Source organism: Bos mutus, chromosome 4 (assembly GCF_027580195.1).
Source record: "Bos mutus isolate GX-2022 chromosome 4, NWIPB_WYAK_1.1, whole genome shotgun sequence".
In the NCBI taxonomy this organism is placed as follows: domain Eukaryota; kingdom Metazoa; phylum Chordata; class Mammalia; order Artiodactyla; family Bovidae; genus Bos; species Bos mutus.
This window is the reverse complement of record NC_091620.1, coordinates 61938544-61955822: the sequence shown is the minus strand read 5'-3', so window position 1 is coordinate 61955822 and position 17279 is coordinate 61938544. Positions and strand designations below refer to the sequence as shown.

General features: G+C 36.5%; 1 protein-coding gene across 2 annotated transcripts in view; it reads left to right on the top strand.

Moving 5' to 3' along the window:
• IMMP2L (inner mitochondrial membrane peptidase subunit 2) overlaps nucleotides 1-17279 on the top strand; it is a 949675-nt gene that overhangs the window by 369401 nt on the left and 562995 nt on the right. Inside the window, exon 5 of one of the 2 annotated variants that reach the window (XM_070369548.1) lies at nucleotides 2589-9493. The exons of the other annotated variant lie outside the window; for it this stretch is intronic. Coding sequence (XP_070225649.1) covers nucleotides 2589-2652 — 64 coding nt within the window. The 3' untranslated portion in view covers nucleotides 2653-9493. Of the gene's footprint in view, nucleotides 1-2588; nucleotides 9494-17279 lie in introns of those variants that run through there. 2 annotated transcript variants of the gene reach the window in all.

Here is a 17279-nt window from a genome sequence, read left to right as displayed (position 1 = left end):
ATCCCAGGAACAGGGGAGCCTGTTGGGCTGCCGTCTATGGGGTCACACAGAGTCGGACACGACTGACGTGACTTAGCAGCAGCAGCAGCAGCAGCATAGTCTCATAATTTTATTTCTATGAGAAAATAACATCAATTTGTATAATTCTGATCTAAAGTTTGTTTTCATTTTCTCTAGAAGGATTCTAGTAGTTGAATCTGAAAGACCTGGGGTTTGAATTCTAGTTCTTACTCTGTGATCTTGGGGAGGGCAGTTAACTTCTCTGAGCCTCAGTTTCTCCAAGTTTAAAACAGGGGTAGCAAAACACAGCTCACATGCTGCTGTGAAGACTAAATGCTTTATTATATTAAAGTATTCAGCACAGTACCTGAATGTAGGTAGCTTCCAAGAAGTTTGTGTGTGTGTGTGTGTGTTAATAATTATTTTGTAACCTAAATAGTGAAGTATAGTATTATAGAATTTTTATGGGAAAAAGAGCTTATCCATCATTGCAATATTAATTGATATAGCTTCTTAATGTTTGTATGTTAATACTCATATATCAGTCAGCATCACTGAATACTTTGTATGCATGGAAAATTGTCCTGAATATTATATTTTAATCAGATTAAAAATATGTATTATAATGACAGAGGTGAGTATATGCTCTGGGACTTATTAAAGACTAAAATGAAATTTTCGTTTTATGCTTTGCAGTTCCTATTGCAATTCATTTAAGTAGAAGAGAGCTGAAACTGCATTTTAAAGGAGATGCCTCTCATAAGACATTTGCATCACTGAGCCTTGTGGACTTTTGAAAGTATTTTCAAAAGTGCTCACAGCAGAATTTGTCTGAGTCATTGAAAAATTCTTGGACAAGACATAATTTCTCATCCACTAGAGAAATGATATTATTTTAGAATAATATTTTAAAATGCAGATCCTGTAAAGCATGATAGATGGCTATTCTAAAGTGAGATTTATTTCCTTTCTGGGTGTAGATTGGAGTGGTTAGACTTGAAGAGCATGACTGATCAGTGAATCTGATCTATTCAGTTCTATAGTATGCGGATCCTCCGTATTATTAAATCAACCATTTAAAACTCATTTCTAATCAAATTCTTACAAGCATAGCACATGTAATGTGGTTTCAAAGACAGAAATCATTTCCAAGAGAACTTTTAGATTTTAGTGGTTTTTCAAACAATTGGGAGATATGTTTTAGGCTTTACATTGCCCTGCCACTGATTATACTTCGTGATATCCTGAAAATTTTTATACTAAAAATGTTTAGTTTTTATGGTTCTTTGTGTCACACCCATGTTGCTTCTTACAAACAATGAAAAAGAGGAAGCCAGAGATAAATTATTTTACCTCATGTTTGACAGAAGTAGAACAAGTAGCACTCTGAATCTAATTTCTTGGGTTTCTTTGGTCTTCCAGCTTTAATATAAAGAAAAACACTAATGTTTAATAATGTAATCCTAGCCTATTCTTTTGCAAACATCATTAATTTTCTTCTCTAAAAATATATGCCTTACCTTCATTGACCACCTTATTGAAAATAACACCGTCCCTAATATTCCCTATCCCTCTGTACATCTTTACTTTTCTACATAACACTCTTGCTGTCTGACTTACTATGTATTTTTCATGTTATTATCTGTCTTCTTTATTATAAATGGCTTTCCTGATGGCTCAGGTGGTAAAGAATCTGCCTGCAAGGTGGGAGAACTGGGTTTGATCCCTGGGTCAGGAAGATTTCCTGGAGAAGGGAATGGCTACCCACTCTAGTATTCTTGCCTGGAGAATTCCACGGACAGAGGAACCTGGTGGGCTACAGTCCATTGGTTGCAAAGAGTCAGACACAACTGAGTGACTAACATTTATTATAAAAACTCTGCAAGAGCAGGGCCATGTATCTATTTTATTTACTGATGCATCCCAGTGCCAAGAACAGCACCTGACACATAGGATGCTGGCAATAAATATGTATTGCATGAATGAAGTCAAACAGAAGAAAAATTATGCCTTGTTTATTTACATGATTGAAAAGTTCTTTTACAGAAGCATTTATTTCAATAATCTTAAATGAAATATACCTTTAACATTAGCCATTTCTTTTTCCTGATATCTGGCTGAATATGTAGTCCTAGTTTGGGAGGTTTTAACTTTTACTCTTGATTTTCCAGATAGCAAAGGGCCTTTTTGTAGAAAGCTAGGTTGCTTCCCCATGACTATCAGTGTTTACAATTTAGGGCAGGAGACCACCTCTCAAGTCTTTGGTACTTGCCTGGTCTCTCAAAATGGTGGGCATCGGGCACTTACAGATTTCTTGAATTGTTTGCTTACTTGTTTGCTTATTTCTACCCACCACTTTCCAAAATGCATTTCAGGAGGCCAACTGTCTGTGAATCCACGAGTTCCATACACACTCATCTCTGTTTCTATCCTACTAATCAATCAGTGTTGGGTCAGCTAGAGTTCATAGAATAAAATCGCTTATTATCTCTTTATCCCGTTCTTAAAGCGAAGTAGTCCATTTCCCCAAACTCGCTTCTTGCTCGGATAATGTTTTCCTTTGATGCTATTTTTTTTTTTTTTTTTAGCCATATTTCAACTAGTGTCTGTGAAGAGTCAGTTCTACATATCCTCTTTACTGTCGATCGTTAGAGTGCAGCCACCTAGAACAAAGAAGTGACAATTGAATCGCTGACTGGATCACGAGTGAAACTCACTGTGAGGATACTCATCTTTGCCCTTTTGGATATATTTGGAGTAGATCAGCTTAAATGATGGGCCTCCATGGGAGAATGGAAGACACTTCTCTAACAATGAATTCTACGGGATGGGAAACTCTGAGTGTGTGACAGATGAAGTTATTTTTAATTCTTGAAACTTGTCATCAGAGAATTATCAGACAGGTGGACTTTGGGGCCAGCACTTCAGTTAATAGCTCCCATTTTCAGACAAATTTAAGTTCCCTTAATGGATTTTAATTACACTGACTTTTTCTGCCAAGAGTGGGGATCATGGAAGTTAATAACCTGGTGTTAAAGTAAATAGAAATCCTTTATTTGACTGATTGTTTCTCAGTGACAATTCTGCTTTCTCTTTAAGAGTGATATATTTATCACATGTGAAACAGGTTTAGTCAAGTAAAGAAGCTACTTCTAGAAAGATGTGCTTTCAGATTAGTGTCTAGTTTTTCATGTAGTTTGAGTAGTGTAAATCTCCAGAAATTGCATGGAGATTGCATTCCTGAAATTGAGGCAATTGCCTGTGGATTTGACATGATAAATGTTGGTTGGGGACAACACATTGATTTTCATTATGTAGTTGTAGGACTTAGGCATGCTCTGCATATTCCTTTAATGAACTGTTGCTGTTTAAAAGATGTCTGTGGGCCCTCCAAGCAGCTGTATGTGATGCTAGATTTTTTTATATGAATTTCTTAGAAGAGTAGATAAGAACTGTTCTAAGCACCTAAATAAGCTGTGGGCTTCCCTGGTGGCTCAGTTGTAAAGAATCCACCTGCTAATGCAGGAGACATGAGTTCGATCCCTGACCTAAGAAGATCCCCTGCAGAAGGAAATGACAGCCCACTCTAGTATTCTTGCCTAGAGAATTCCATGGACAGAGAAGCTTGGCAGGCTACAGTCCAAGGGGTTGCAAAGAGTCGGCCTTAACTTAGTGACTGAACAACAAACAACAACAACCTGAAGAAGCTAAGGTGGCAATCAATATTGCATTATTAGGATTTAATTTTGCTCTTATGAAAGAAAATATATAGAAAGAATTGTTTTTTCCCCTCCCTCTATAATACTATATTTTTTGAGATTAGTTGTTGACTAAAGTAAATATAAATTAAAGTATTAATTGGTGCAAGGGTATTAACATTGAATAGCAATCATGCAACATAGGGTTCTTCCTGTTGATTGCAATGACTTTGTGTCTTTTATCTATTTAGTGAACTCCTAGTGATCTTTCAAGTTCCAGGTGGCACATCACCTCCATGAGGTCTTTTTCTCTCTGTTAAGCATAGTTGGTAGCTCTTTCTCAGTGGTCCTTTTACTGCGCTGAATTATCTATTATGAATATGTGATGTCAGTTGCTCAGTTGTGTCCGACTGAAATGCTTCACTGGCTGAGTCACCAGGGAAGCCCCGTTATAAATATAGATATCTGTTATATCTACTATAGCCATATCACAATGTATTATAATTACTTATGTCTTTTTTTCCCAGAAGGTAGTTTTCCTGGACAGAGATGATGCCTTAGTCACTATCTTAATGTCAGTTCCTTAATTAAGACCCCATATATAGTAGGTTCTTTTGCTGGGAAAGTAACAAACAAAATTTCTTGCCTCTACCTAGAGTTTATTTGTAACAATCCCTGCTTTGGGGCCTGAATTAGAATTCGGTGGTGTAAATAAAGCCACTATGTCTGAAAATCTTATATGGATTTTCTAGATACCATAAAGAGACTGATTAAAGATCCTCCAAGTTAAATTAAACAGAGTTACACTCTCCACTGCATCATAAGTCAATTTAAAAGGATTTTATACTTTATTCAGAAAAGGCAATATCATGAGTCCTATTTTATTAATACCTAAATATGTTATATACTTTGAAGTATTCATTGGTTGGTTTTGAAAGGTTCTGTATGATGGAAAGGATATTGAAGGAATCAGACTAGAAAGGTATTTTAATCTTCTGTACTTTTCCCTGTAATTTTGTAAGGTTGCATCCCATACATGTCAGTAAAAATAACTCTATCCCTTTATTAAAACTTCAGTGTCTTCATTTATATTTAGAGTGGTAGCAACATAAAATTGAAAACCTGAGAGTTGTGAAGGATATAAAGTCATGTTTTAATAGGGAAACTAAATTGCTCCTTCAAAGAGCCTATAAAACTGAAAAGCATTCATTATAAATGTAATAAAGACTTACGAGTCCCATTTTATTAAAACTACACCCAGTTTCCTGTAGGGGCTGGATCATTTAGAGGTAAACCAGTGACACTTTATGTCTAGCAACAAACTTTCCGTGAGATAAGATATCTACTGAAATGAGGTTGGTGGTTTTAACATGATCCCTAATGGATATCCATTCATGTTAAAAGATTAGAACTTTTGCTGTAGCTGAGTTTGTAGCTTCTGATAATAATGCACCCAGACCAGATTAATGACCAGTAAATTTCTTACTACTCTAAGTTTCTTGAAGAAACAGAACAATTGTGAAAGATAAAGCTTATGCCTCTACTAATTGCTGTGTTATATCATCCTATCATACTGTAAAATTCTTACTCAAGTCAAATTATGTAGATTAACACTGTCACAGGATAATGACTTTCCACTGGTTACCTTTGGCCTCTCTTTTTCCTTTCAGGTACAATAATGTTTTTAATGTGGTACAGGAGAATCATTCTCTTTTAGACTTTAGCTGCTTTTCAAAGATTTTCGGTTACATTTTCCACAGTTCATTCTATTTTGCATATTCTATACACATATTTCGATATTACTTTAATGGACTGTGGTTGTGTTGAAAGTGAAAGTGTTAATCACTCAGTCATGTCTGACTCTTTGCAACCCCATGTATTGTAGCCCACCAGGCTCCTATGTCCATTGAATTCTCAGGGCAAGAATCCTGCAGTGGGTTGTCATTGCCTTCATCAGGGAATCTTCTCAACCCAGGTATCTAACTGGGGTCTTCTGTATAGCAGGCAGATTCTTTACTGTCTGAACCACCAGAGAAGCATGGTTATGTTAGGGGCAGTGTTTTTAAAATGCAAAAGGAAAACCCAATGAAGTGATAGCCAGGTGGTCCAGTTACTCTTAGTTTTAGAATCGACTACTTTTAAAGAGAGATACTTAAATGTTTAAATGAGACAATTGAAGTGTTTAAGTTAATATGCATAGGTTGTATTGATTTATTCAGAAAATAAGACAAAGTTTCTGGTAGATGGTGACAAATTAAAAGTGGATTTATTCTAATTCCTTTCTTAACACACATCCAACATATAAATAATTATATGATTCTGAGAGCAGATCTGGAGCCTTGTTTAGAAAAATTGTCATGTCAGGCCAAAACTTTGGCCAGTTTATGCCGAGCAGAGAGAACATTTTCTTTAAAAAAAAAAAAAAAATATGAGCAGAAGGGAATCCTTGTTTATTCTCTGATTAGTAATTGCATTCTGGTGTTCTGGAGAATAAGAGTACTTGCCCCAAAGTGTATTGGAATCCCTAAATATTCTTCAACTTAGCTCCCCTAACAAAAATCTTTATTATTCTGTTTACTGTCATCTGATTTCTAAATTCAATGTTCTTTCCTTTTTGTTGATTGCCATTGTTACCATAAAGCAGATAGTTGTCTCTAAATCCCTTCCAACATGTGAAAATGCCAAAGTTTGAGAAATCTTTTAATTTGAAAGTAATGATTTGGTAGCAGAAATTTTCAAGGGAGCAAAATAATTTTAAAGTTTTGAAACTTAAATTTCAGCCTTAGGTTAATTTATCACTTGATAGAATGTAACGGTACTAAGTAAGCAGGTTGAAGGCTATAATATAGTGTACTAGTTTTTTTTTTTTTTAACATGATTATTTTTCACATCCTTCCAGTTGATACTTTTAAATTTTCTTGGAATTGGGGTTTATATTTAACCAGTATCTTCTTTCATTTTTAACTGATGACATATTTCACTTTGGTATATTGAACCCCAATTCCATAATTACTTCTACTTTTTTGTCCTTTTTAAAGATGTATGGAGACTTTTTCATCAGATGATAAAGTATATTCTCAGATTTATTTCCCTATAAATGCTTAGTTAATTTACAGAGTAATTGATTGGTTTGTTGAAACGTCATGATGGCTGCTGTATTTCCTCAACCTTTTCAGTGTTCTTCAGGTCATGTTAAAAAAAAATCTCATTTCAGGGAAACAACTGTGTCCACATGAGAGTGGTAGTTTGGTTGCTAAGTCATGTCCTACTCTTGGGACCCCATGGAATGCAGCCCATCAGGCTCCTCTGTCCATGGGATTCTCCAGGCAAGAATACTGGAGTGGGTTGCCATTTCCTTCTCCAGAGGATCTTCATGACCCAGAAATCAAACCTGGGACTCCTGCATTGCATGCAGATTCTTTACCCAACTGAGCTACAAGGGAAGCTCTTATTTTAAGCCCTTATTTATGAATTCTAGAGACTGCATGGAAATTTAAAGTAGTTTTGTTAGTGATAGTGAGAAAGTGGAAGCAGCTCAAGTCTACCTCAATAGGCACAAAATAAACTGTGAAATAAGTATTCAGTGAAATACTACACAGCTATGAAAACCAATCTGCTAGCTTTGTATGTACTGTTACAGAGATATATAACATACATAAGTCAAAATGAATAAAATGTAGAATGCAAATAGTATGAGTATATTTGTGTAACACTAAAGATGTACAGATACATAAATAAACATATATACAGAGAAAATTTTTAAATGATTTCTGCTATTAACCATAGTTACTTTTGGGGAAAGAAACTAGGGAAAATGAGGATTTACATTTTCATATTAATTTCCTATTTTTCTGCACTGCTTTGATTTTTCTCTTTTGTCTTTTTTTTGGTCTCTGTTTCTATGGCTTAAAAAAATAATGAACATGTATTATTTTTAAAACAGAAAAACTTTAGAAAAACAGTGCCCATTTACTTAGTAAACAAAGAATAGGAGATTATTCTTTGGGTGTCCTCCATAACCTTTTTTAAATGAAAATTGATTATCTTCTAATTTACAATGATTTTTAAGAAAGCTTTAGGAAAAATACCACATTGGTTTTCATTTAAAACATCTAGTGTTGAGTAGTTCATTTTATTGAGAAATTCCCCCCCTAATTTGCTGTTACTGTTTGATTCTGAGATTGAAGAGCAGGCTACGCCTCTACTTGTAAGGTGTCACGTGAAAGGTCACTTTTGTTGTTCAGTCGCTAAGTTGTGTCCAACCCTTTTGTGACCCCATGAACTGTAGCCGGCCAGGCTCCTCTGTCCGTGGGATTTCCCAGGCAAGAACAGTGGGGCAAGGATACTCCTTATCCAGGGGGTCTTCCCAACCCAGGGGTCAAACTCACATCTCCTGTGTCTTCTGTATTGGGAGGTGGATTCTTTGCCACCGTACCACCTGGGAAGCCCTTGAAAAGTTACTACCCTAAAGCATTTTGTTCTTTAGAATGAGCAATGTAATCTTTTATTACATTCTCGAAGATTAATTATCTTATTTAGTTCTCATTAGGCCAGTATTGAGCTCGGTTTTAAAAAGTAGGTTTGATTGAACATTGCAGCATTCCGTTCATATTGCCAAAGTAGATTTGGAGAGAATTCAGACAGACTCTTCTGTGTGTTAATTTTAATTTATTTCACATTTTTCTGATAATTTCTAAACACTATGTGCATAAATGTTCTGGAAAGAATATGAATTTTGAAATCTTGTGTATTTGTAAAAAGTCCTCATGGATAGTGAAAATTAAAGTAAGTGAGAAAACATACGTAAGAATCCTGAAGAAAAACTTGACCACATAACGGAACTTCAATGAAAAATGTTTGTATGTCTCTGCTTTTTAGAAACAAAATTCCTTCTTAATAAAAATAGTATACTGTATGAAAGGTAGTGTGGCAATCAGTAAAGTAATGCATTTGAAATTTTACACTGAATTTTGACACTTTACTTTTAATATAATGATTTCTGCTAGTGTTGCCTCTTAAATTCTTCCAGCCTGTCTCATTTTTATTCCTTGCAACTTTATGCTTTGGTGAAATTAGTTTTCAGAAGCAATTGATAGTGTCCGTTCAGTTTGTAATGAGATCATAGAAACTCACATCACTTGATACAGAACTGATAAGTTTAAAATAAAAAAGTTCCTAACTTCTTACTGTATGTTCCAAAGATATTAATAGGATTTAGATTTCTACTGTCCTTATTACTTTAAATTAGAGAAATTCTATTAATTCAGCAGATTAATAAAAATCTTTATAATTCTATAAGTATAAATGAAACCCAAAAATATCACTTGGTATATCTTTCATAGAACTTACAGTGTAAGTTACATGTGATGGCTATTAATCTTTAAAGATAGACATTGTAAATATTACTAACATACCAAACTCAGCAGTTTTGTATTTTTAATTTATTATTTTTTTAATTAATTTATTTTTTATTGAAGGATAATTGTTTTACAGAATTTTGCTGTTTAAATAATTCATGAAAATGCATTATTTGAAGCTTATTATATGTAGAAAAGTATATAGTTCGGCATCTGAAAATAATTAGTAAAAATTGTTTTATTGCAAGGGGGCAATTTACATGTATGGCAGGATAAACTGAAAATTTAGTGACTCCTTACTTAAATATAGTTATAAGAAGTTGATGCTGACTGAATCAATTTTGTTCTATATAAATAATTTTGTGATTTAAGGTTGGAAATAATGGTAGATCTCCTGCCTTTCAGAGTTGGTGATAATAATTTGTAAAATAAACTTTATAAAGGAAATACTATGTTTTAGGTATTACTCTTTTATTTAAAAATGAAGAAAAAAAGTGAAGTCTCAGTCATGTCAGACTCTTTGCAACCCCATGGACTGTAGCCTGCCAGGCTCCACTGTCCATGGTATTTCCCAGGTAAGAATATTGGAGTGGGTTGCCATTCCCTTCTCTAGGGGATCTTCCTGACTCAGGGATCGAACCCAGGTCTCCCTCATTGCAGGGAGATTCTTTACCATCTGAGCCACCAGGGAAGCCCTAACACATACTGAGTAATATTTTTATCAAGTCCATATGGTTTTATTGGATTGTGAGATAAGAACTATTCATTCCCAAACATTTACTGAGTGTGTGGTGTGTACTAGACATTGTGCAGGAGTGGGTGTAGGGATAAATAAGATGAGGCTCTTGCATTGATAGAGCTCATTGTTGTTCAAAGGGAGAGAACATTAAACACAAATAATTGTGATATCCAGTAACAAGTGTTTGGTAAACAGATGTAGAGAGAAATGGGAGGAATTGATTCTGTTGGGGATCTTGGATTCTTTTCAGAGGCTGTGCTTGAAGCATGATAAATAGGAATGTTAAAAGTGAAATTGGATAATGGTGATCATAAATAGACAGAAATTAGGTGAATGTTTACTTCAGTATTGAAAGAATACCCAATGCAGGAGAACAATACTCAGTTCATTAGATGCTAATTGAATAGCTTCAAGGGATAAGTCCCTATGTTAGCTACCAAGGGGCTAGAAAAGCTGCCAGGATCTGGTACCTGCTCTAAGGGAGCTCACTCTTCAGAGAATTCTAAAATCTGGGTGCTCAATCCCAGATTTAGGTAATCTGAATTTAGGAAATTCCTCATACCTCTTTCCTCTCAAAATATTTTTTCTCTCTACTTTCATCTTTAAATTGCTGTTCTCACTCACCATCTCTCTTTACCCATTTCCTATTAATGCTCCAACCACTGGCCAAACCATCCTACCATCTTACTGCAGGAGAGCTCGCTAAGACTGACATGGACTTCAGGTTGCCAAAGTCTCCTCATAGTATTGGTCACTGCCCCATCTACCTGGTCAGCCATCCCCTCTCTAAATTCCTCTCTTGCCTCATCAGCTACCACTCCTCTTTTCTTACCTCTGTGACTTCTTTTTGGTTAGTGGTTTCTTCTCTCTTTATCCTGCTTTAAAATGTGGCTTTTCACTTGAGCTCTGAATTTGATCTTCTCTTTTTACACTGTGCACTCTCTTGGGCTCTCATCCACTTTTCTTTGATTAAACTGCCCATATGACTCCCAAATCCGATCCAGATTCCTCCTGAGTTTTAGACTCATAGCCTCATCTGGGGGGATCAGGCACTCCCAACTTGGAATGTTCCAGCCTTTCACTGATTTGTATCTGTTATCCAGAACTGAGACTTCTCTCCTTCAAAACAAATAATACACACAATTTTATTATTATGAAATATTGCACATATTAAACTTTATTGGAAGAAGGAAGAAAGAAATTATGGTTGGTCACAATATTAGATTGTTCATTTTACAGAGTAAATACAAAGTTAGGACAGTAGTATAGCAGGAAACAAACAGTTCAACTTTCTAAAAGAATTTACCTAGGATATTTTAAAAAGTCATCAGAAGAAACCAAGAACTTTGAAGTTCCTTATACTTTCATCATGGTGTAGTGTTTTTACTTTTCCAGTGATACATAAGGGCATGAGATTTAATGCCCTTATTCGTGTTTTAATCTGTGTTTTAAAGGCTCAAGCTAATTTGATCATGGTTGAATGGTGTTATGAAAGTTCATTGCTGTATTCTGAATTTTTTGGCTTCTGGGTAAGTCTGAAAGAAAATTACTTCTTCCACTTAGATACATAGTTGATCAGCCACACTCTTGGTGTTACCAGACATGAGGTTGCTCTGTGTAAGCAGCTTCTATCTGCTCCAGTTGCCTTCTGACAGATCTTGATGAACACAGACTCCCATGTGGCCACTTCCCTCCTCTGCCTCTTGTTGACGACTCTCCTCACCTCCTCGTGCTGCACAGCTCCTGGTTGTAGAAAGAGAACCAAGTTGCCTTCTATTGCAGAATTTCACCTTAAACAGCATTCTCCTTAAATAGCACTGGAGAACTAGGGTGATATGATGAGGAAAGGGGTATACAGAAAGAGCGTGAAATGTGAGGTGCCCTTTTAAAAAAGGTTTTCTTGCTTAGCTTATAGCAAATCACCTGACTTGGCCTGACTTCATTTTCTAAAGGCTTTCTCTGGCCCCATGACACATTTAAGGGTAAGAGATGCTAGACTCTTCTTACTGTAAGAAGCTGCATTGTGCTACTAACCTAAAAATACTTCCAAGTCAGGAGGAAGGGATATGTAGTTACTTGCCTTTAGGGTGTTTGCTTTTTGCTTTTAAGAGTCCATGTCCAGTTCTAGTCAGGACACTGTTTAGAAGTAAAAGCATACAGATGGCCGGTGTGTGTGTGTGCATGTGTTTGTGTGTGTGTGTGTAAACAGCTGCATTTTACGGAGCTGGAGATGATAACTTTATTTCTGAAAGCATCCTGTTAGTAAATGTAACTGTGATGTAACAAATGCATTTTACGTGCAGTAATGGAATTTAAATTGCTCTAAGAGGCTAAGTAAAAGAGTTACTCTATTTTTGCCTTGGTTTTCTTACCTGCAGTTTGGGGGTGGAATATAGCAAAGAATATTTTTTTAAAAAGGAATATAATTCAAGATGCAAAATAATATACTGTAAATTATGTCGGTCACTGAACAATATTAAACTGGAAACTTGTAAGCCAGGCTAGCTCTGCAAAAAGTTGTGAGCAAAGCAGTATGCTTTTTTTGCTTCTTGCTCACTCTTATTGTCTCTTCAATGTTTTCTTCTCTCTCATTTTAAATATGCTGTGGTCAGTTCATTTCTATTCTTCAAAGCTTTCTCTAAGGAAAAAGGAGAAGCATCACTGATGTTTGCTATGTGTCAGACTTTGTACTAGAAGTTTTACATGTATTTTCATTAACTACGATAACAATCATGCTTGTGACACCAGCTCTCCTTCCTCGGCTTCAAATTTTAGTTAAACCGCCCAGTTAAGATTGTTATGAACTTTATTTGCATCACATGATGGTATATACAAATACCTATATATCTACCTGTTGATGTAGATTAATAATCTTGTTCTGTATAAAGAAGTAGGATGCTCGTAGTGGTAAAGAGTATAGCCTTTGAAGCCAGACTACTTGAGGAAACCAGAGCTTTGCACCTGCCCCAGGTCACATATCATTAGTGACATATCTACTAGAAGGATTTGGACCTATGAGTGATTGACTCCAACACTCACTCATTCTTTCAACTACTCTCAGTCACTGCTCTCCACCTTCTTTTTCTATTTATTCTAGTATTGCATGAAAGAGTGAAATATTTCCTGAAATCCTGCATTTTTGTTACATATGTCACATTTTTATGCAAAACAAAAATAATTTTCACTTTTGGTGAGTCTAAAAAGTACATGTGATGATAAATGAAGAAGCTCTGTAGTCTGAGTTTGGTAATATGGTGATGCTAGATTTAATATTACATTGGAGCCTGAAGGACTAGTAGAATCAGTGGAAACCTTGTTTTTTCTTAGATGTCACTGTTTACCTTGAGCATGAAAAATAGAGCAAGTAGTTAGAAAGCTCAGAGGAATAAAAAATAATAACCATCATGCTGCTCTGGAAATAAAAGGAAATGATAAAGCATACACCTACCAGCTCAGTGATCAGTGATTTTAGCTGTTGGCCAGACATTTCATTTAGCGTTAAAAAAAAATGGTGTGAGAAACTGCTTTAAACCGTGTATCTGCAGTTCTTAGGTCACTATTTATTTTTATATACTGACCCATTTTAATTTTCACTTCTAGTACCACTGAAATTATGTCATGAATCTATACATCAGCACCCCTCCCTGCCATGGATTGTCCTGTTAAAAAAAAAAACCCTATTATACTTGAACAGATATATGAGGGCTAATCTGTGATAACAGTTGGCTTGAACAAGCATTTAGCCTGGAAAGGCATCCTTTCATCTTAAAAGGTATAGTGAGCCTTCTCTTCCCACCCCAAAGCCTGTCTACTTTCTATCACAGGGCTGAAATGGAGAAATCACCTTCAGTCATTTCAGTTCGATATCATATAACCTATAAAGAATGGCAATTCTCTGAAACTTCACTGTATTAAAAATATCATCCTTATTTTCTTACCTTCATCTTTGCCCTAGTTTTTTTGCTGAAGGATTCCATCATTTCTTCAGTACTTGTAGGGTTTTGGAGAATGTGGACCAATGCATCTTTCTTCTTTTGATCACTTTCTGTTTGTGTGTTCTCAGGGAAAGCAAAGTTAAAGGATGGTTCATGAGTAGAGTGAGAAACATTAAAAGAAAGCTGTTGTGAAAATAACTCTGCCATATTTATTAAGGATTAGCATGGTTTTTCTGGTCATTAACGTTAAGCTAATTTTCTTTTTGGCAGGCCCTTGTAGTAGTTCTTTTTTTTTGTTTTGTTTTTTTTTATTAAAAAGGTGGGTTCTGTGAAAGCACTGTTGCCTTTCAATAGTTAAAATTGAACAGAGGATCCTCAGGTCTCTGGGGCCACAGAAGCAAAGTTTCTGCTCTTGATATAGGTTTCTCTACTGTTTTTATCCCCCTTGAGATAAGTCTTTGATTTAAGTGGCCACAATAGAATGTGAATTTTCTCATGTTTTTGTAAGCTATTTTTATAGATCTGGTCTTGAAGTTAGCTGTTTGGTATGAAGTTTGGCTTCAAAATAGGTTTAAAATTTGAAAGCCTTCCTATTGAATGAGTGTAAGTTATTCTACAGGATTATTAACTAAATAACTAGCTAGTGTGGGTAATGCACTAAGTCCCCCTCTTTGGGGGGATGTCAGAAGTGGCAAGTTTATCAAGTGGCCACTCTCTGAACCCCTTCCCATCACTCACATGTGCCCAACTCTCTGTTTCACCAGGAGATTGACCCTTGCCTTCTCATTGGTGGCTCAGCAGTCAAGAATCTGCCCGCAATGCATGAGATGCAGGCTAAATCCCTGGGTCAGGAAGATCCCCTGGAGGAGGGTGTGGCAACCCACTCCAATATTCTTGCCTGGAGAATCCCATGGACAGAGGAGCCTGGGGGGCTACACAGTCCATAGGGTCGCAAAGAGTCAGACACAACTGAAGTGACTTAGCTATACCTCCCTTGAGCTAATGGGTCTGGCAACTTCAGGCAAATCCCGCTGGTAGTTGAGGTGGGAGAGGGCAAGCAGAGCTGCCCTTGTGTTCCCCAGAGGGACCCTCCCCACGGACCCTTCCTGTGGTAGCCTCTCCTTCTCTGACAAGTGTACATCTACCTGGTCTCTTTCATCTCTCACCCCCTTAAAAATATATATATTTTTTCCTTTTCAATGCAAAGTCATCAATGTAGAGGTAAACTGCATTCTGACTGTGTTGTGTAGGGGAGAGGTGAAGGCCCCAGACTCTGCCTGAATTTGCTGCCCAGACCTGTAGTTACTGACGAAGTGATTTTGGACAGATGATTTAAGATCCCTGGGCTTTACTTGCTTCCTCTGTAAATAACACTCATGAGCCTTATCAAGAGAGCTGAATGAGTTAGTATGTATAAAGCCCTTAAAACAGTATCTACCATATGATAAGCTCTTTTTAAGTGTTTGCTATTATCATGATGATTTAAATGTAATCATGAAAGAAGACAAATGCACTCTCTTCTATCCTGTCCTATTGACTATAGCATTCATTCAACTCATTCAACAAATATTTAAGGGCATACTATGTGCTAGGCATGGTATTATCTCATTTCCAGTAGGCTCCATTCTATGAGTGTGGCCTGAGCCCAATTATATTACAGCAGTCTGAATTTCTGTCCCAATACTGTATGTGAAATCTGAGAGTGCACATGGCGTTTATTCCTTTTTAACCTTTTTAAAAAGGTTAAGTGCCTAATTTGGGCTTGGGTAGCATTGGCTTGAATGTCTGAGAGTTCTTGCTAAGTGGCAGGATCACACTCGGCTGATCCTAATAGGAAGAGCCTGGTGGGCCTAGAGCAGAGGTCCTCAGCTTTGGGGATCTAACGCTTGATGATTTGAGGTGGCACTGATGTAGCAATAATAGAAATAAAGTGCACCATAAATGTAACACATTTGAATCATCCTAAAAGCATCCCCCACTCTTGATGCATGGAAAAGTTGTCTTCCACGAAACCAGTCCCTGGCGCCAAGATGGCTGGGGACCGCCGCCCTATAGCCTCAGCCAGCGGAACTTCCCCTTGTTCGTGTGGTTGCTCTGCTGCCGGAGGCTCACTGAATTAAGCGGGTTAAGACTCCCTTTAACTAGAGAAGAAAGGACCTAGTTTCCTTGGGGCCCACCGGCTGTTGGAACAAACCTGCCTCACTCCCTCTTTTCCAGAATGATCTTATGTCACATATCATATGTGTTCACTGGTCCCCACAACATTAATGTTTACTTACGTTTTACCCCCACTTTTGGGGTCTTTTCTTTTCCTATATAATAGTGCATACCTTTAGGGGGAAAATAGAGCCTACTACTAATTCTACTCCCAGAGATAAGTGAACTGATTTACTGGGGAGACAGGAAGATACAAAAACTGAAAATAAATAAATAAAATAAAAGGGTGTGGTTATAGACAGTTGTCAGAGATTTCCAAAAACACAAGTGGCTTCTTCCCAGTGTTGCTCAGTCTGACCCTGTCCTTGTCACACAGATCCCAGAGATTCTTGAAGAACTGTGTAGTGAGAACCATTCTGAGATTATATATTGCTATTGATTTCCTCATCAACCTACCTAATAAAAGCTGAGATATGGTCCTGGATGCTTAAAACGATAGAATGGAATGATATTAAGATATATTGTAGGCAGAAGAGAGGAGTGATGCAGGCCTGAGTAGACGTGAGGGGGTATCTCAAGGCTGTAACTCCAGTTGTGGTGACAGACCTGTGCCAGAAACTTATATATGGGCATCACTGCTGTGTGGGGTTGCCTTTAAAAAAGATAACTTGTACCCTTCCTTTGTATCATGGATACCTTTGGTGGGAATTTTCTATGACCTATAGACCCCTTAGAATAAATTTTTAAATGAATAAAATATATAGATTACAAGGAAACCAGTTTTATATATATTTATATATATATATATATATATATATATAAAACATCAAAATATATAAAGTTTGTGATGTACTATGTATGTGCTTCTTCATAATGTATTTTAATGTACTAAATGCTGTGATCCAGTTTTGGGTGTAAAAATGGTTATAATCTCAAGGTGATTTTAAAAGGAAAAAAAAAATATGTCAAGGTATAGGTGACTGCTAATATGACTGTGGTGGTTGGTGTTTTCCTATGTTCACTGTAGAATAAAATGCTAAGTTACAGGGAGAGGTTAGCAAAAAAAGAAAAAAGAAAGAAATTCCTCCCAGGTTTATACATGTCTCTGAATTCAATGTATGGACCCCTGGGTTTGTGAGCCCTGGTTAGAGAACTGTTTAAAAGCAGCACTGAAGGCAGTACTGCCAAGGTGGGGAGTATAATGATAGATATGTGAAGACAGTGGAAGATTCTGTATGCTGATATGGTAAGGGGGACTTGTCCTCCATTTTAATTTTTTAATCAAAAATGTATGATTTTTAATAAATTTTTCTTCAAATTGTCAAGGCCCTTTTCATTTTCCATTTTAGTGCCTCTACCTACCTATAAAACTGATAGAACCTATGATCTTTTG